Source organism: Myotis yumanensis, unplaced genomic scaffold, assembly GCF_028538775.1.
Source record: "Myotis yumanensis isolate MYYU_CA2020_CCGP unplaced genomic scaffold, mMyoYum1.0.hap1 SCAF_8, whole genome shotgun sequence".
NCBI lineage: Eukaryota > Metazoa > Chordata > Mammalia > Chiroptera > Vespertilionidae > Myotis > Myotis yumanensis.
The window spans coordinates 3,400,138-3,420,328 of record NW_027223759.1 but is presented as its reverse complement, the minus strand read 5'-3'; the positions used below and the strand labels follow the sequence as shown (position 1 = coordinate 3,420,328).

Below are 20,191 nucleotides of genomic sequence, written 5' to 3'. Positions count from 1 at the left end.
TCCACAGCAAAGGCGGGCTCAGAGCTTCATGCTCATTCGCCTTGGTCCCCCACTTCTCCCGCGTCCTACGCGGGGACACAGGGGTCTCTCATGGTCACGTGCACACTCAGTGGGTTGTGTACCAGGAGACTGACGTTGAGGGATGCACTGCTTTTAGAGCTGGGCGAAGCAAGCCTGCTCTTTAGCTGGCGGGGAGACGTGACCTCATCACTTACGGTTGCTTTCTGCAAACGCAGCCCCGAAGAACGGTCAGGCCTTGCTCTCTTGCCATGTCCATCAAGGTCATGTGCGGATATCCAGGGTCCCTGGCAGAGGGCCTCTTACCAGCAGCAGATATAACTGCCAGGGGTATTAAACTTAAGTAATCTCTTGCCCTGGCCAGTTTGGCTCAGTGGATAGAGTGTCGGCCTGCAGACTGAAGGGTCCCAGGTTCGATTCTAGTCAAGAACATTTACTTTGGTTGCAGGCTCTTCCCTGGCCTGGGCCCTGGTCAGGGCACGTGCAGGCGGCAACCAATCGATGCATTTCTCTCACATCAATATTTTTCTCCGTCTTTTCCTTTCTCTTCCACTCTCTCTAAAAATCAATGGGAAAATATCCTCAAGTGAGGATTAAAAAACACACACAACCTAAGTAGCCTCAAAAAAAGTGATGTAATAATGTTGTCATTACACATGTAGTATTTTTGTTGGTTTAGCTGCTGCTGCTTTCTGGAGCTTCCATAAGAATGGTGAGTGCATGAGCAGGTTTACCATTTCCAGGGAAAATGAAATGAAACGCAGTTGTGGCTCAAGGGCTCTGGTGAAAGAGAAAGAACACGTTTCCTAAAAGACAGTCATGATTTGGAAAAGCCCTAGTGTGTGGAGTGAGAGCCACCTGGGCTTGCAGAGTTCCTTCTTGACTTCCACGTCCTGTGACTTTTCACCAAGGACACAGCCCCTGGGCTTCCTCAAGGGGACCTTGCAGGCTGTTGCCAGTTTTTAAAACAAAGCTTCTGAAGCACCGTGCACACCAGGGGAGTTCAGTCAATGGCAGGTGATGTCCAAACATAGAAAGCAGTGGTTCTCAACCTCCTGGCCCTTTAAATACAGTTCCTCATGTTGTGACCCAACCATAAAATTATTTTCGTTGCTACTTCATAACTGTAATGTTGCTACTGTGATGAATCGTCATGTAAATATCTGATATGCAGGACGGTCTTAGGCGACCCCTGTGAAAGGGTCGTTCGACCGCCAAAGGAGTCGCGACCCACAGGTTGAGAACCGCTGATATAAAGGTAAGTAGAGTTGGCAGGCATCTACTTGGTTCTCTTCCTGTCACCGTTAATTAAGCAGTTCATCCATCTCCTCATTACAAGGCTGTGAATGCCCCCTGAGCACTGAATCGTAGTTGTCATGTGAGAAAGATCTGATGCATGTATAATTTCTCGTCTTGTTTAGTTTTAGTCATAAAAGTAACACATGCTTAATTATTGTTAAAAGTCTAACAATACCAAAGAATTGAGGTAAAAGTGTAGCTATCCATCCCACCCATCCCCTTTCCCCAAGGGTGACCGTTCATGATATTGACCTATCTCCTCCCAGGCCTTGCTCTATGCATCCAAAGTGTGGTATTGATTGTTTTTTCCCAGACACCATATGAATTATGCTCTGGCGGGTGAGAACACTGTATTATTATTTCTAATTGATAGTTTGTGTGGGTTAATTTTTTATTCAAAGCAGCTTTTAATATATGTGTGTGCCTGTGAGAGTTAGTCCTAGAGAAATGCCAGGAAAGTCCCCATTGTTTAATGCTTTGAAAACCCCAAAAACATCGTCTTGTTTTTTTCCTGGACTTTCTTTTATATTCGTGTAAATACATTTCCTGGAACCCAACTCCACCTTCATTGGCTTTATAATTCGTTTTGGTCACTTCTGTGAAACGAATAGGAAGACTTTATCTTCTGTTTTTATTGATTTACCATTTATGAGCTTTAAGTTCTCCTAACGCCCCCATCAGGCAACATAGAAAACTCCTTATCCAAGCATGTCAAACTCAAAGGCTAACGTGGGCCAAATAGACAAGGCATGTGGCCCACAGGCCGTGAGTTTGACATGCTTGCAGCTTATACTTATGTAAAGGTTTTACAAGTTCCGAAGCTCTTTCTCAGGTGTCTGGCCTGCCCCACAAGGACCCTGTGGTGCGTGACAGCCACTACTAGGGCAATTGAAGTGATGAAGGTTAAGAAGTGACTTGCCTAAGGTCACACAGTAACCATCACAAGCCCAATTCCCTTGATTTTACATGGCAAGCAATTCACAGAGCAATCGTCTCAGATGAGTTAAACCTATTACACATAGAACATGTCAGGAAATACACTCAGAATTTGTAGATACAGTACTTGGTACCTTTAAGAAGTATTCTCTTTTAAAAAATAAGTTAACATAAACTGTATATACCTGTAGCTAATTTTTAGCTAGCTTGTTTTAAGATCCATATAGTATTAATAATATACATGGGGCAGGAATCATTTTTCTCCACCGAGAATGGGTACCTCATTTCTCTTTCATCACGAAAATCTTTGTGGAGCCCTATCCGGTTTGGCTCAGTGGATAGAGCGTCGGCCTGCAGACCAAAGAGTCCCGGGTTCAATTCTGGACAAGGGCACGTACCTTGGTTGCAGGCTCCTCCCCAGCCCGGGCCCTGGTACAGGAGGCAACTAGTCAATGTGTTTCTCTCACATCGATGTTTCTCTCTGTCTTTCTTTCCCTCTCTCTTTCACTCTCCCTAAAAATCAATGGGAAAATAGCCTCAGGTGAGGCTTAACAAAAGAAGAAGGAAAAGGAAAGACACCCTCTGTGGTGATGAGAGAACTTAATGCGAACTGAACCGGAGAGGTAGGCCTCTCTATTCATTTGAATGGGTTCATTCCTTGCAAAAGGAGTAGCTCAAGGATATGTCAGAATTGTGACTTTCGTAAGACAACTTTTAGAAGTAGGCTGGACTTCTTAGAGCAGCCTTAGGTTTACGGGAAACTGAGTGGAAAGTCCAGAGGGTCCCCACGGCCTCCCTTGGCCTCTCCCTCCCGCTGCCAGAGAAGTTCCCTGTGGTTAATGTCTTGCATTAGGTGGGACATTCGTTGATTCTCGCACTAGAATGCTTGTGCCAGGGGAGCCTTTGGAGGAGCCCAGGCTCAGCTGTGGGTACATGTTTCTTCAGAATCCACACCCCCGTGGTTGCTGTCTCTTAAGGCTCTCCTGAAACGTCCCCACTTACCTGTCCTGGGCCCCTCGCTCTCCTCTGCAGGGGCGAGGCCTCTGCAGCCAGAGAACAGCACCTGGTAACCCTTTCACAATGGCCAGGAGACCAATTAAATGTGGTCTCCCTCATGTGTTTGCATTTTTAAAAATATATTTTTATTTATTTCAGAGGGGAAGGGAGAGGGAGAGAGAGATAGAAACATCAATGAGGAGAGAGAATCATTGATTGGCTGCCTCCTGCGCGGCCCCTACTGGGGATCGAGCCCACAACCCAGCATGTGCCCTTGACTGGAATCGAACCCGGACCCTTCAGTCCGCAGGCCGATGCTCTATCCCCTGAGCCACACCAGCCAGGGCATGTGTTTGCATTTTAAAGGGGGTCCTTGGGGAAAGGACGCAAAGGAGTGACTGTCTGGTTGTGAAAATTCAGATTCTGTGCCCCTGAACAGAGGAGGGTCTTTTACGCAAGTCTTCTCCTGTCCTTCACCTCAGACTGGGATTCCTAGGGTCATTTGGGGGCAGAGGGGAGGCAAATGAACTAGTCACTCTTTAGTGACAAGTCAAATTTAGAAGTTAGATGAAAGGGGAATTTAAATTAGAAGAACTCAAGGGAAAGCCAAGGAATTTAGCATACAGTAGCAGGAAGATTAAAACAGCGTGTTCACTGATGCCAAGATACCTCCCCCCCACACACACATTTTAACACCTCTGAATCAAATTGCATCTTATAACCAATAGCATTTCTGAGCTGCTGTTATCCGATGGCCTGTGATGTGAAATTGAGTCATAGCTTTCATGTTGTCACCTCGGTTGAATTATGTGCACTGTTGCTGCAACACACGTTGAGTTTAATTGCTGTCTAACGTGTCACCAATAGAACACTGTGATTCAGGGTGGAAGCAAATAGTGATCATGTGTGCAGAATGGAATGGAAACAAACCAGCAGGGTATAAATTTGATATTCAGCAAATTATTTGTCACTAGATGGATAACCCTAAATGCCGTATTTTCTTGGAAAGCAACAAAAAGTGCTTTACAGGAGGTAAGAAGCAAGAAAGATGCCCACCAGTAGAAGAAGTGATATCTTTCATTACTGAGGTTCATGCAGACGGATTGCCTATCATACACAAAGTAGCAGTGGAAAGAGAAATTGCCAAATTTCTCACAATAGATGAACGAAATCTCAAAACAATAGGAGGCTGGAGGGAACAAATCATGTCTTGTACAGGATTATCGTTAAGATGTACAGTATCCATTTATCAGAAACTCCCTGCTGATTTTGAACAGACTGCACTTAACTTACAGCATGATGCCATTAAAAAAATTAGAATATTGCCCAGCCTGCCTGGCTCAGTGGTTGAGCATCAACCTATAAACCAGGAGGTCATGGTTCGATCCCCAGTCAGGGCATATGCCCGGGGTGCAGGCTTGATCCCCAGTGTAGGGTGAGCAGGAGGCAGCTGATCAATGATTCTCTCTCCTCATTGATGTTTCACTCTCCCTCTCCCTTCCTTTCTGAAATTAATAAAAATATATTTTTTTTAAAAAAGAAAAGTTTAATTCTAAATAAATGAAGTTTCATGTATATTTACCCTTTTATACGCACAATGTGATTTTAAATATCTATATATTGAAATAAAAGTATTATTTCAATACGGATAAAATAAAATTCTAAGTGATAAAAATAATATCGTAGTTGATCTTTTTGCTTCAGGCAAAAGGCATTATAAGAGATACAGGTCAATTTATAGCAGTAAAAGATTTGACTCATTAGTAATATATAACAAGTCTGAATGTTTTTGACAGAACCACAAGAGAAAAATCACAAAATACATTTTAGCGTGCCTCTTTTAATAATTGACTAAATGAATCAAGCAAAAAATCAGCAAAGATGTAGAAATTTGAACAACAGAATTAACAAACTTGGGTTAATAACCCTGTGTAAGACATTTGAACCAACAACTGCAGAATTCCCATTCTCCACAAGCTCACAGGGAACATCTATTCACAATAGGGCCGTATGCTGGGCTACAAAAATCTATACTAATAAAAGGTTAATATCCTAATTAGACAAGACATCTTCCAGACATCCTTCTGGACAAAGCCATGGTGGCAAGGGCTGAGGCAGAGGTGGTTAGGGACATCAGGCTGGCAGGCAGAGGCAGTTAGGGGCGATCATGCAAGCAGGCAGGCGAGCAGTTAGGAGCTAGCGGTCAGGCCTAAACCAGGAGTCGGACATCCCCTGAGGGGTCCCAGATTGGAGAGGGTGCAGGCTGGGCTAAGGGGTACACGCCCCCCCCCCCACGTGCATGAATTTCATACACTGGGACTCTAGTAATTAAAATAATTCAGAATATTAATTCTGATTAGAATTTTTAAATCTATAGAAAAATCAGTTTCAGAAAAGGAATAAATAGAAAATCCCTATGTTTGGAAATTAACCAACATATTTCTAAATAAGTCTTTAGGATGAAGGTGAAATCCTGATGGAAACTAGACCAATAAAAAGGAAGAAAATTATATCAGTATTTATGCAATCTTATACTTAACTATGATTTGTATATGCAAATCATACCCAAAGGAATCTACAGATAAATGTTTAGAATAAGAGATATTACAGATATCTTATTAGAATGAATAAGAGTTTAGCAAAGTTGCCAAATTCAAAATCAAAGAACTTGCATGCATATATGCATAACCCATGGACACAACAGTGTGGTGAAGGCCTGGGGGTGGGGAGGGGGGGGGGGGATGGGGAGGAGGGGGTCAATGGGGAAGGAAAGGGGATGTCTGTAATACTTTCAACAATAAAGGTACATGTTTTAAAAACAATTAGGAAAGAAAGATACCATTTACTTCATTATCAAAACTACCAACTACATAGAAAGAAACCTGTCAAAAATGTTTTAAGATCGCTGTGGAAAATTATAGTTCTTCATAGAGACATTAAAGAAAACCTAAATAAATGAATTCGAACACAATTATAAGGATGCCAAGTCTCCCAGATGCATCTGAAGATTTATTGCCGTTCAAATTCTCAGTGTGGTTGTGTGTTTGTGTAGCTTGACAAGCCGATTCTAAAATCTGTATGGAAATGCAAACAAAACCTATTCTACTCGCCATCAAATCTACCATAAAGCTCTAGTAATTAAGACAGTTTGCTGGTAGACAGGACCATAAGATGAAACGGGTGTGAGCGGCAAACCCATCCGTATATAGACATTGCCATGTGACAGAGTTGGCCTGGCAGAGCAGTGGTGAAAGCACAGAATGTTCAATAAATATCATTGGCACTGAGGATCCATAGAGAAAAAGGTGAAAAGGACCTCTCGTTATTAACCAGCTCCATGGGAATTAAAATCAAAGGCAAAAGTATAAAGACTTAGCCCTGGCCGGCGTGGCTCAGTTGGTTGAATGTCGTCCCACGCACCCTCTGAAGGGTCACCCGTTCGATTCCCGGTCAGAGCACATAACCAGGTTGCGGGATCCCTGGTCGGGGTGTGCATGCGGGAGGCAACTGATGGATGTTTCTCTCTCACATCAATGTTTCTCTCCCTATCTTCCTCTCCCTTCCTCTCTCTCTCTCTCTCTCTCTCTCTCTCTCTCTCTCAAATAAATAAAAAATACTTTAAAAAAATAGTATAAAGACTTAAAAAGATAAAATGGGGAGAAAATCCTCCATGACTACAAGTTAGGGAAATATATCTTCGATCATATAAAGCACTAGCCATAAATAAAGGGAAGAATTTGACATCATTCAAATTAAAAACTTCTGTTTCTTGACCCTGTGAGATAGTGACAAGACAAGCCACAGGGCAGAAGGTCTGTCCACAGAAACACGGACACACAGAAAGGCAGCGTCTCTCCCTCCCTCCTTCCACCCGCCACACGTGGAGGGTTTGTTTTTTATTTTTGTTGTATTGTTGCTCTTTTTCTTTTTTTTTTTGGAGATGCATACATGTGGTAACTACTGAGAGGTGACATCTTTGATACTTACCAAAGTAAAAAGTGCTAATTTGGTTTTGACTCTACAGTGATCAATTTTCCATAAGATGTTTTTGTCTTATACGTTAAGTGAGGGACTAAGTTAGGAGAAACGCAAAAGGGAAGTGAAAAAATAGCCTGGTGATTCTTTGCTCTTAGAAAAGGAGGAAAGTGAGTAATTTAACCTGACAAGACCTGGGGAGAAACTGATTCTGAAAGGGAAGGTAAAAGAAGTTTAGGCAGGAAAGAAAAATGAAAAAGTGTGCACCTTTTCAGAAATGTTGAAAGATAGCATCAACAAGAAAGAACTCCTGTAGCAGTGAGAAAAACCAGGACCAAATGGTGATTCTTGGGAGGTAGATGGAAACACTAAGTGGGAAAATGAACAACAGGAACACATTGACAACATTCTAACTGGAAGGAATCTGAAGTTGTCAGCATGCAGAAATCAGAAGTTTGGTGCCCCTGTGTATAAGTAGAATTGTTTTAATTTATTTACCTTATGAGTTTCTATCAATTCATTTCCTCCTTTTGTAGGGAGCGGGCCTAACCTGGCAGTTGGACATCCCCTGAGGGGTCCTTAGCCGCTGGGCTCGCCATCCAGAAGCCGGCTCGCTGCTCCTTAGCGCTGCCTCGGAGAGGGGAGAGGCTCCCACCACCGCCCCTGCGCTCGCCAGCCGTCAGCCTGGCTTCTGGCTGAGTGCACTGACCACCAGGGGGAAGCTCCTGTGCTGAGTGTCTGCCCCCTGGTGGTCAGTGTGCGTCATAGCAACCGGTTGTTCCGCCGTCCAGTCGATTTGCATATTAGGGTTTTATTATATAGGATACTTTTACAAATAGAAGTGCTAATTGACATTCATCATCTAACAAAATCGTGGCCATAAAAATGTTTACAACCAATAACCTCATTTCTTTCCTAGAAAGACCCCTTGGGCCCTAGCCGGTTTGGCTCAGTGGATAGAGCGTCAGCCTGTGGACTCAAGGGTCCTAGTTTCAATTCCAGTCAAGGGCATGTACCTTGGTTGCGGGCACATCCCCAGTAGGGGGTGTGCAGGAGGCAGCTGATCGATGTTTCTCTCTCATCGATGTTTCTAAACTCTCTGTCTCTCTCCCTTCCCCTCTGTAAAAAAATCAATAAAATATATTTTTTTAAAAAGAAAGAAAGACCCCTTAGTCTACTCATCTGTATAACCTACTTTTGATTAATTGCTAATTTCCCACTTTGTAGATTGTTATTTTTTTCTTTCTGTTATTGATCTTTTGGCCATTTCACAGGTAATTGGCACCTTCTTCAGAGAGGGGGGCAGAGTAAATACATTTGTCTACATTTATTGTGCCTTCCGTTAATCCTACCTTGGAAAGAGGCTAATCATAATGAAGTGTAATGCTGTGACTAAAATGATGGTGTTGATCAAATTAGACTTGTAAACCAAGAAAACACAGACACCAGCAGGGGCCTGGCAGGTAAGGCGAGTGGTGGACGCCAAGGCAACCGTGGTAATACATGCTCCCCTGGAGGGTTAGAGTATTTTAACTTACATAACACACGCAACTAGTCAACATGAACAGCACCAAACAGGGACCAGAGAAATTCGTTAAGCAGACCATGAAGCACATAGTTAACTAGTGAGTAGCTGTGGTTCATAATGACTAACTCTTTCACCTAAAACCTGCCCTAAGCCTAAAGTAACATGACTTTTGAAGACAGAACAATATGCCTCAAAGAAGTCTAATTCACAATATGAGTTTCTGTGGTTTTATAAGAGTTGGAACAAATCGCAAATGATTTCCATATTTATTGGGATATCATTTTTTAATTTGCAAACAGCAATGTTTCTTTATGATGCACATTTTTAAGCTTTTATGTTGCTTCTGCTCCCTTTTTTTTTCCAGGGAAAATTTCATGGAAATCCAATGCATGTAGCTGTAGTTATTTCAAATTGCTTAAGGGAAGAGAGGAGAATATTGGCTGCTGCCAACATGCCCGTTCAGGTAAGACTTTCTGAACTTGTGATCTTGTGATGTCGTGGGGCTCAATGTTTCTGAACCGAAAATCTTTTCTCGCGAACGAGCTTCTTCTCTGTGTTAGTGGCGCCACCATCCTTCGGCCACTTGTCATCAAGACCTAGGGCCCTGTTGAGTGAGATCCTTTTCTCTGCTTCTTTATTGAGATGATTACCAAGTTTTTCCAGCATTTGTTTGTAGAATCTTATCTATACATTATTTTCTTTCTCTACGGGTCACGCTCTGGCCCACGGTGTTACAACATTGGTTCAAGAATATGGTTAACTACCGCCCTAGCTGGCGTGGTTCAGTGGATAGAGCGTCGGCCCTCGGACTCAAGGGTCCCAGGTTAGATTCTGGTCAAAGGCATGTACCTCGGTTGCAGACTCAATCTTTGGCCCTGGTTGGGCATGTGCAGGAGGCAAACACATTTAATATCAGATTATTAGAGTGGCCAGCGCTTGGAGAAGTTGGTCAGCCTTTCTATTTAACAAAGCTAACATTTTGACATATTCTTTCGTAAACTCCCTTTGTTCCAGTGTAAAAATAATTCTCATGCTGTCAGATTCATCTGAAGTTAAGTCTAATTCTAAATTTAAGTCTAACTTAATGTAGTTTCACTATACTAATTTTTAAATTACATGTATTAGTTTTAGAGAATTTCAAAAGTAATACAGACCTATTATAGCAAAGTAAGAAAAAATTTTAACTATAAAATAATCTATAACTTTACTATTCATGGATAACACACATAACATTTGGGGGTGTTCTTCCCCCAAGTTCAAGATATGTACTTGAGTATACATATCTGTACATATATCCATATATTTCTAAATATACATACATATATAAGCAATAGAGATCATAAACATATGGTGTTTCATCATTTTCTCTATTTTTAACAATACGACACTACTTGTATGTCATTGAATATTTTTCTACATCATGATTTTTAATGGTTATAGAGTATTTCATATCATATTGATCCAAACCTCAGTTCGAAGTATACTCCACATACCACATTCATCATAAACCTTGAGTAGCTGTGGTTCATAATGACTAACTCTTTCACCTAAAACCTGCCCTAAGCCTAAAGTAACATGATTTTTGAAGACAGAACAATATGCCTCAAAGAAGTCTACATTCACAATATGAGTTTCTGTGGTTTTGTAATAGTTGTCAACACCATTGAATTTTCAAGACATTCTTTTCCCAGGGACCTCTGGAGAAATCCTTGCAAAGCTCTTCCGTTTCGGAAAGACAGAGGAACGTGGAGCACAAAGTGGCCGCCATCAAGAACAGCGTGCAGGTGAGTGAGCTGTGGATGCCCAGCACGGCTGGCTCTCGTCCCCACTCTGCTCCTGGCTCCTGGCTCCTGGGGTCCAGAGTGCCTGCGTACAGAAACACGGCGGCGTGTCAGTAAGATCAATGTCTCTCACACCCTGTGTTCCTATTAGAAAAGATGGCTTTGGGGAAAGCTTTTTTTTTTTTCTTTAAATCCTTTATTAGTTAAGGAATTACAAATGTGTCCTCATTCTCCCCTCCCCCCCCCCCCGCCCCTGTTAACGCCACCCCCCCACCCCCCCCACCCCCCCCACCCCCCCACCCCCCCCATGCTCTCATCCCCCTGTTGTCCGTGTCCATTGGTTTGGCTTATATGCATGCATACAAGTCCTTTGGTTGATCTCTTCCCCTTACCCCCACCCTCCCCTACTTTCCCTCTGGGGATTGATAGACTGATTGCTGTTTCTAACGTCAGTTACTGGAGACTGGGTCTGCCCAGCCACTCTCCATCCCGGGGAGCCATGTGGCCTGAGGCAAGTAAATCAGCTCACAGCGCAGGCCTCTGCTTCCCCCTCTGTATGGGGGTCACCGGCATAGGGCTGCTGTGAGGCTGCGGAGCTCGCACATGAAGAGCCCAGGTCCTGACACTCAATACCTGTGTCTGAGCAGAAAAACAGCAGCAGGTTTAGTGAAAAGTAAAAATCTCAGGGAGAGAACCAGGAGACACGGAGGAAGCATTTTTTCTAAGACGTAGAGAGGGAAAAATGTATACTGAATTGTCATAAACTGCAGCGGGTTGGAAAGGAGACTCCCAGCAACATGATCCTTGGTACATGGAACAGAATTGTATGGAACTAACGGGGAAGGGTGCATATTCTCGGGTGGAAAGGAGATTGGTGGCATCCCTTTGACACTCACTGAGAAACAAGAGGACAAGTTTCCAATTGGGTGGAGGCAATGGGTGAGCAAATTCAGCCTGGTTCTCCCAGTGATACTCAGCTTTCCTGGGAATGGGCTCTTTGTAGATGTAGGTTCTATACGGTTAGTCTACGATATTACCGGAAACCGGAAGAACAAAACAGTGTATTTTGAAATACGGGTGATGTTTCATTGACATGCTGAGTTATAACAACTGAGAGAACATGTGTTTGTTGTTTTCTTTTGGTAAAAAGATAACAGAACAAGACACCAAATATTTAGAAGACCTGCAAGATGAATTTGACTACAGGTATAAAACGATTCAGATGATGGGTGAGTTTCTGTTTCATCTGTAATTCTACACAGGAATGGAAAAGTCACATGACTAGGGCTTCCCCTCTACTCACAGAATTGATAAATTGGTCTCCTTCCCTAAGTGAACGGTGTTTTTTAAAGAGAAGGTTCGGCAGAGTGGTGTTTCTCTTGTTCCGTCCTTTTTCCTCCTAACCAGTTCTAAGTCAGTGATAAAGCTGGTGAGAAGGCCCTTCTACGCTGGCAGGCAGCTCCAAAAACTAAGTTCCTTCTCCCGTAGAAGCAAATACCATTATCACGATTAAAAAGAGTAATAATTAGCTGCCTGATATGATCAGAAAAGTAGTCATGTCATCCTAGGTGAGTTTTTTTAAATATAAATTTTTTAAGTTATAAAGTAGAAATGTGACTCACTGTAGGAAATTTTGAAAATAGGCAAAAGCAATAAAAAAAAATTAAAATCACACCAACTCCCACTGTCTACAGATAAACAGTCAAAATGGTAGTATACTTTCTTCAAGCCACTTTCCTATACGTCCAAATACATACATATCTTTTTTTTTTTGCAAAATATTGAGGTAATCTTGTACATTGTTTTGTATGTTTCATTTTGAAGTTTTAAGTATTTCCCCATATCATAAAAAATCTTCAAAACATAATTTTAATAATTATATAAACATCAAACAGTAAGGATAATGATATTTATTTGACTAGCTCTTTGTTGTTAAACATTGAAGTTAGATGTTTTTTAAGAAATGGAAGGAAAGAATGAGACTATTTGCTAAGATTTACAAGTAATAATGGATCATTTAAAGTGTGTTGCATTTAGTGGGACAATTAGAGAAATTCAAATTAGGCCTAGATTAGTCCATGGGATTGTATCAGTGTTCATTTATTGCCTTTGGTCATTGTACTGTGCTCACATAAGACATTAGAGGAAGCTGGATGAAGGATATATAGGAACTCTATTATTTTGTAACACTTTTAAATTCTAAAATTATTTTAAAATAATTTAAAAACAAATTGGATCTCAGTCTCTCCTTTAAAGAATCATTGTTAGCCCAGCTGGTGTTGCTCAGTGATTGAGCATTGACCTATGAACCAGGAGGTCATGGTTCCATTCCCAATCAGGACATATGCCCAGTTGCAGGCTCGATCCCTAGTAGGAGGCATGCAGGAGGCAGCTGATCAGAGTCTCTCTCATCGAGGTTTCTATCCCGTTCTCCCTCTCCCTTCCTCTTTGAAATCAATAAAAATATATTTTTTTAAAAATAAAAGAGAGGATATTAGGAAACTAGTTTTTCCTGGCATAGGTAAGGAGAGATGTGTTCTTCTGGCATCTTCAGGATGTCTTGACTCCCATGAAGTGCTATTTAAAAGGTTTATAATTGTGTATGTCAATATTTTCCTTCAGAAGAAATGACACAACCATGGGTTTTATCAGATTATCAAAGGGGTCCACAATCCTAAAGCAATTTAGGGGCTGAGAACTTCATCAAGCCTTACAGTTAATTGAAAGCAGCCTCATCCTAAATCTCATATGTGAACTATCAATTCTGAGAATCTATATATATAAAAACCTAAGCGACCTTTACAACCGGTTGACCGAACGACCGGTCAACTGGTCGCTATGATGAGCACTGACTACCAAGGGGCAGACACTCAACGCAGGAGCTGCCCCCTGGTAGTCAGTACACTCCCACAGCCAACCTGCCGCAGCCGGCCAACCTCCCATGGTCCCTCCCCCTGGTGAGATGGCCCCAATCAGCCCCGATTGCCAGCCAGGCTGAGAGACCCCACCGGGGACAAATTCATGCACCAGGCCTCTAGTTAGAATATAACAGAATACATTAAATGATAAACTTACTTTGAACTTAATATATTGCAATTAGAGTTAATTTAATATCTTTCAGTGCTCCATGAGAATTATGAAGAATGAGAATAATCATCTTCCCATTTAAATCAAATATTTACTTTGTTGGCTCTAAGTGCAATGAAATGAAAGATATGTGGAAAATAAGTTCTATCCTTGGTTGTGGAGATGGGAAAATGTTAGCTAATGAAGTTTTGAGTTGATAAAATGCTGTATAACCAAGATTTTGCTACACAGTTAGGAGTTAGTGAATTTGTGAATTAAAGCAACCAGGGCCAGGCTGGAGTGGCTTAGTGGTTGAGTGTCAACCTATGAACCAGGTCATGGTTTGATTCTCGGTCAGGGCACATGCCCAGGTTGCGACCTCCATCTCCAGTATGGGGCGTACAGGAGGCAGACAATCAATAATTCTCTCTCATCATTGATGTTTCTATCTCTCTCTCCCTCTCCCTTCCTCTCTTAAATCAATAAAAATATATTTTAAAATAAATAAAGCAACCAGGGATGCCTTTTGGGATATCTGCTGTTTTATAGGGCATTTGACACACTGTTGTCCTGGTGCCTCTTTTTCAGAGTTTTTTTCTTTTTGTTTTTGTTTTTTTAATATAGTTCTTTATTGATTTCAGAGAGGAAAGGAGAAGGAGAGATAGAAACATCAATGATGAGAGAGAATCATTGATTGGCTGCCTCCCACATGCCCCCTACTGGGGATCGAACCTGCAACCCAGGCATGTGCCCTTGACCGGAATCGAACCTGGGACCCTTCAGTCCGCAGGCCAACGCTGTATCCACTGAGCCACGCCGGCTAGGGCGTGGTGCCTCTTTTTCAAATACATGAGTCAGATCGGCGTTCCCAGCGTTCACTTTTCATAGATGTGAGTGGTTGGTAGAAACCATCGCGTGCTCTATACCAATAAAATTTGATGTTTAAATTAAATAATACGATTTTCCTTGCACATCTTCCATTTAGGAGGATACATCCTTTTGGTTTTTCTTCTGTCCGAGATGTTTTTAAAATTTGCAACTCTTTCCCGCTTCCAGTTTTACTGTGAGGCTAGCCCAGGGGTGGGCAAACTTTTTGACTCGAGGGCCACAATGGGTTCTTAAACTGGACCGGAGGGCCGGAACAAAAGCATGGATGGAGTGTTTGTGTGAACTAATATAAATTCAAAGTAATCATCAGTACATAAAAGGGTACGGTCTTTTTTTTTTTTAGTTTTATTCATTTCAAACGGGCCGGATCCGGCCCGAAGGCCGTAGTTTGCCCACGGCTGGAGCCTGTTTTGCAAAGAAAAGGGGAAAGTGAAGGACTTAGTCTTTGTTATCAGTTCATGAGACCAAGGAGACAAAGCACTAACTCCACCAGGCAGTTTCTCGTAACTCCTGGGTGCGAGGTGGGGCGTCAGGAGGAGTCAAATGCGATATAATCGTGGGCACAAGGAGAGGCCCCTTCCTTTCCTGCTTCTGTCAGCCAACCCGGATGATCATCAATGTAGAGGTGGCTGATAAGGAATCCATGATACAGATGTTTGTATCTTCTCTCCCCCGCCCCCAAAAGGAACATGCCGGAAGCATGCCGGTCTTCTCCCATGGGCTGCAACATAGAGCTCCTCTCTCCATGCTGGGGTGGGGCCCTTCCTGGCACAAGGAACAGACTGAGCTCCACGCTCACCCCCTAACGGCCCCGCTCGGGCTCCTGCGTCTGAGGCGGGCAGAGGCCTTGGTCTCGGGGGGACTCTCAGCCTGCTCTCTTTTCCCCCGCAGATCAGGGTGACAAGAACAACGCCCTGATGAGCCAGGAGGTGCTGACTCTGCAAGAAATGCTCAACAGCCTGGACTTCAAGAGGAAGGTCGGTGGCGAGCTGTAACTTGGCCTTTTGGCTGTTTTTCTCCTTGTCCTGCATCTAATCCCACTGACAAGAACTTATGCTGAATGAGCCAATGGCAACGTTTCTAGGAAAAGGGCCATTCTGTCTGCTGTGCTTCTACGTTTAAAAGCGGGCCTGCGGGTTCCACATGCTTGCTCTAGAGCAGTGATGGCGAACCTATGACACGCGTGTCAGAGGTGACATGCGAACTCATTTTCTTGGTTGATTTTTCTTTGTTAAGTGGCATTTAAATATATAAAATACTTTAACTAATTAAGAATTTAAAGAAAAAAAAGAATCTAAATATATATATATAATAAATATCAAAAATATAAGTCTTTGTTTTACTGTGGTTGCAAATATCAAAAAATTTCTCTATGTGACACGGCACCAGAGTTAAGTTAGGGTTTTTCAAAATGCTGACACGCCGAGCTCAAAAGGTTCGCCATCACTGCGAACCTGCTTCTCTTGCTTACGTGGTACATTGCCTGTAGCTACCAGCAAGGCCGGGGTGAACATGTCACCTGCTTTCTATTCACAACTGTTTCAGACATGACTCTTTTAGCTGCTGTGCATCATATGCTGCGATGGGTCCCGCTACATATGTGTAACTGAAATACGTAAACTATTCCTCGAAGACACCAACATTTTATTGGAAAGTTAAGTGTTCCAGTTTCCAGGCTGAAAAATGACCTTGCGCTGGATTTCAAGATAGTTTACTAAAGACTGAATTTTTCAATCTAACCTCCTCCCAATGAGAGGAGGGACTTTTTTCTGGCTCAATGAACTATTTTAAAAGAGGGGGGAACATCTCTATTTTAATTTTCAATAAATCCTATTTTATTAAATAGGATAAATCAGTATTTTATTTCTGAACGTTTCTCTCCATTTTTTTATGCAGGAATTTGTGTTAGCACAAGTAAATATAAAACTTGTTTTACCCTAAATTATAAACTTAAACAGTTACATATCAGATTTTAAACATGCAGATGGTTAATCCAAGATAAACTTAATGTTTTGTGCATAATAAAGGCATACTACACGTTTGATGCATGCCATCTTATTCAACTTCAGGAATAAGGTTTTAAGGACAGAGAGAACCTCGGAAATAATTGCATAGATCAGAAGACCAAGTTCCAGCAGAGTTCAGTGGTTTATCCAGATTCACACAGCTTGTGGCAAAACCAGGGTAGGAATGCCTAGGCCTTTAACAGTTATACTTCTCCACTATATCTTCCAAAACCCAGTGAAGTACTAACAACAACTAACACAGAAAGGCTCACATTTTCATCAGTACATTTTAAAATAAATGTTTATAAGCATGCTTATAAGAATATTAATTCAATGTATAAATCTTTTTAAAAGCAGATATATGGCTTTATTCAATACTAGAGGCCTGGTGCATGAAACTTGTGCACGGGTGTGGTCCCTAGGCCTGGCCAGAGATTGAAGCACAAGCGTCTGGCGTGGAAGGGCAGGTCCCAGCTGACCTCTGGGCCCTGGGCAGCACCTGGGCCCTGGGCCCCTGTGCATCCTCCTCCACCTGAGTCATCGGGCCCCTGCACAGCTCCCTCAGCGCCTGGGAGCCGGGCAGCAACCCGCCCCCCACTGCCACTGCTGGTTGCCATCTGTGGGGCAATTGGCAGGGCAGTCGGGCCCAGCTTGCATCTGCCTTGGCCTGGCGCCGCCCGCTCACCTGCTCCACCGTCCCGCCACGTTCCTGCTCTGGTCGGGACCCATCGGGGCCAGCAGCGCCTCCACTGCCGCCCACTGCCAGCGCCCAGTCACCAATGCCCGCCATGTTCTGCGCTGCCCCTGGTGGTCAGTGCACATCATAGCGAGTGGTTGAACTCCCGGTCGAGGGACAATTTGCATATTAGGCTTTTATTATATAGGATTGTCACAGGACTCACACATTCTATGATAGTCTCAGCGTATTTATTAAGAGAATGTTCCCCGGGACTGGGCTTTTCTCTTCATGACATTATTTGACTGTAAGACCTTCCTGGTTGGCAAAGGCAGTGGAATGGCGAATAGAAGGCGGTATAGGTCAGACACATCGTTCTATAGGTGGAGTTAGAGTTACTTAGTTGTGTCTCATGAGCATCTCAGCAGTGTTCTCTCTTTCCAGGAAGCGCTGGGCAAGCTGACCCAAATAGTCAGCGAGACGGACCTGCTGATGAGCAGCATGCTGGCGGAGGAGCTGCAGGACTGGAAGCGGCGGCAGCAGGTCGCCTGCATCGGGGGTCCCCTCCACAGCGGGCTGGACCAGCTTCAGAACTGGTGAGACACTTGACTTCCGTTTCTAGAGAAAACCACAGGATGTACCCAAGTTCAGCGTCGCTCAGCCGGAAAAAGCCGCTTGGGTCAGAGTGCCAGCTCCCCGGGGTGGATGGCGGACTAGCAGGGGCTGCTCCTCAGTTGAAAACCAACAGACATCGTGATATACATGTTCTTCACTTGTATTCCTTTGTGGAGAAAGAGCATCATAGAAATTTGTAAAATGCATAAGAATCGCTTAATTTTCTTATATACTTAATCTTACAAGCCCTAGCCAGTTTGGTTCAGTGGATAGCACATCCACCTGCGGACAAAGGGTCCCAGGTTTGATTCCGGTCAAGGCCACGTACCTCAGTTGCAGGCTCCTCCCCGGCCAGGCCCTGGTCAGGGCGCATGCAGGAGGCAGCCCATCGATGTTTGTCTCACATCGGTATCTCTGTCTTTTCCCCTCTCTCTAAAAATCAATGGAAAAATACCCTCGGGTGAGGATAAGCAGACAAACAAACAGACTCAGGGATTTTTGAAGCCAGCAATCCACATGCTTTCTGTAGGGACGTCAGAAGCGTAGCTTCAGGAGCTTGAGAAGATCCCTCCGTTGTGAAGGTGGACCTGAAGACGTCCAAGCTCAGCCTGAGGCTGTGTTTTCCAGAACAATGTGTTTTTGTATTTTCATGGAAAGTCTCCCAGGACCAGGGCAGCATCTGGCTCGTAATCAGAGGCAGCGCTTCGTGTTAGCAGAAAAAGTGGGTTTGCCCCTTCACCGGGGCAAGAATCAAAGAAACCTTAGAAAATGTAATTGAAAAGAAGGAAAATGGTCAACAGAATCTAACACTGTCTTCAGAGGGTACAGCTCAATGCAGTGCGATCCGTGGGGACCGGGACACTGGCACGGGAAGTGCTGCCCGCCAGGCACATCCCCGGAAAGCCAGGAGCTGGGCTCCTGCAGAGATGCACACGTTTCCCGGGGGAGAGACAGCGGTTCTCTGACCTTCCTGTCCTCGGTTGTTGGGAAAACAAGGTGAACAGCAAAGGCAGCCGTGAAATGGGGCTCCTTCCACATCCAGTGGGGGGTCAGCCGTGCTCCCTGCAAGGCCGCGTGGGGCATGGACGTTATGTGGGAAGAGCTGCAGTCAGGGCTACGTGGATGGGCCAGGGCTAGCGGACGGGTCAGGGCTAAGGGGACGGGTCAGGGCTAAGGGGACGGGTCAGGGCTAAGGGGACGGGCCAGGGCTACGCGGACGGGCCAGGGCTAAGGGGACGGGCCAGGGCTACGCGGACGGGCCAGGGCTAGCGGACGGGTCAGGGCTAAGGGGACAGGCCAGGGCTAAGAGGACGGGTCAGGGCTAAGGGGATGGGTCAGGGCTAAGGGGATGGGCCAGGGCTAAGGGGACGGGCCAGGGCTAAGGGGATGGGTCAGGGCTAAGGGGATGGGTCAGGGCTAAGGGACGGGTCAGGGCTAAGGGGACAGGTCAGGGCTAAGGGGACGGGTCAGGGCTAAGGGGACGGGTCAGGGCTAAGGGGACGGGCCAGGGCTAAGGGGACGGGTCAGGGCTAAGGGGACGGGTCAGGGCTAAGGGGACGGGCCAGGGCTAAGGGGATGGGTCAGGGCTAAGGGGATGGGTCAGGGCTAAGGGACGGGTCAGGGCTAAGGGGACAGGTCAGGGCTAAGGGGACGGGTCAGGGCTAAGGGGACGGGCCAGGGCTAAGGGGACGGGTCAGGGCTAAGGGGACGGGTCAGGGCTAAGGGGACGGGTCAGGGCTAAGGGGACGGGCCAGGGCTAAGGGGATGGGTCAGGGCTAAGGGGATGGGTCAGGGCTAAGGGACGGGTCAGGGCTAAGGGGACAGGTCAGGGCTAAGGGGACGGGTCAGGGCTAAGGGACGGGTCAGGGCTAAGGGACGGGTCAGGGCTAAGGGGACGGGCCAGGGCTAAGGGGACGGGCCAGGGCTAAGGGGATGGGCCAGGGCTAAGGGGACAGGTCAGGGCTAAGGGGACGGGCCAGGGCTAAGGGGATGGGCCAGGGCTAAGGGGACAGGTCAGGGCTAAGGGGACAGGTCAGGGCTAAGGGGACGGGCCAGGGCTACGCGGACAGATGTGCCCAGTTTGTCGAAGGCAGCCTCCTGGGTAGATAGCGGAGGCCCCTTCCCTCTCCATCATCCCAGTCTCGCTCTTAGGCCCCGGCCCACGCTCCCCTCTGCACGTCTGAGCTGGGGTCACGGCTTAGTGAGAACATGCAGGCACCTTTCTCCAGGGATTTCCATCGATAAGTCCCAGGCTAATCCTAGGACTTACAGCAAACATACATGCTTGTTTTATATTGTGTTTCTTCTTCAGGATTCTTACACACAACATGCTTCACATCATGTATTTTTAAAGCTCTCAGTATGCTCTTCCATTGCTCCTTGGTGAGTGTCAAATTCTTAACATACA

At 44.8% G+C, this 20,191-nt stretch overlaps 1 protein-coding gene across 1 annotated transcript in view; it reads left to right on the top strand.

Moving 5' to 3' along the window:
- STAT4 (signal transducer and activator of transcription 4) overlaps window positions 1-20,191 on the top strand; it is a 77,462-nt gene that overhangs the window by 31,593 nt on the left and 25,678 nt on the right. The window contains exons 4-8 of the mRNA XM_070421718.1: window positions 9,117-9,215; window positions 10,444-10,536; window positions 11,684-11,762; window positions 15,379-15,464; window positions 17,614-17,765. Coding sequence (XP_070277819.1) covers window positions 9,117-9,215; window positions 10,444-10,536; window positions 11,684-11,762; window positions 15,379-15,464; window positions 17,614-17,765 — 509 coding nt within the window. The remainder of the gene's footprint in view (window positions 1-9,116; window positions 9,216-10,443; window positions 10,537-11,683; window positions 11,763-15,378; window positions 15,465-17,613; window positions 17,766-20,191) is intronic.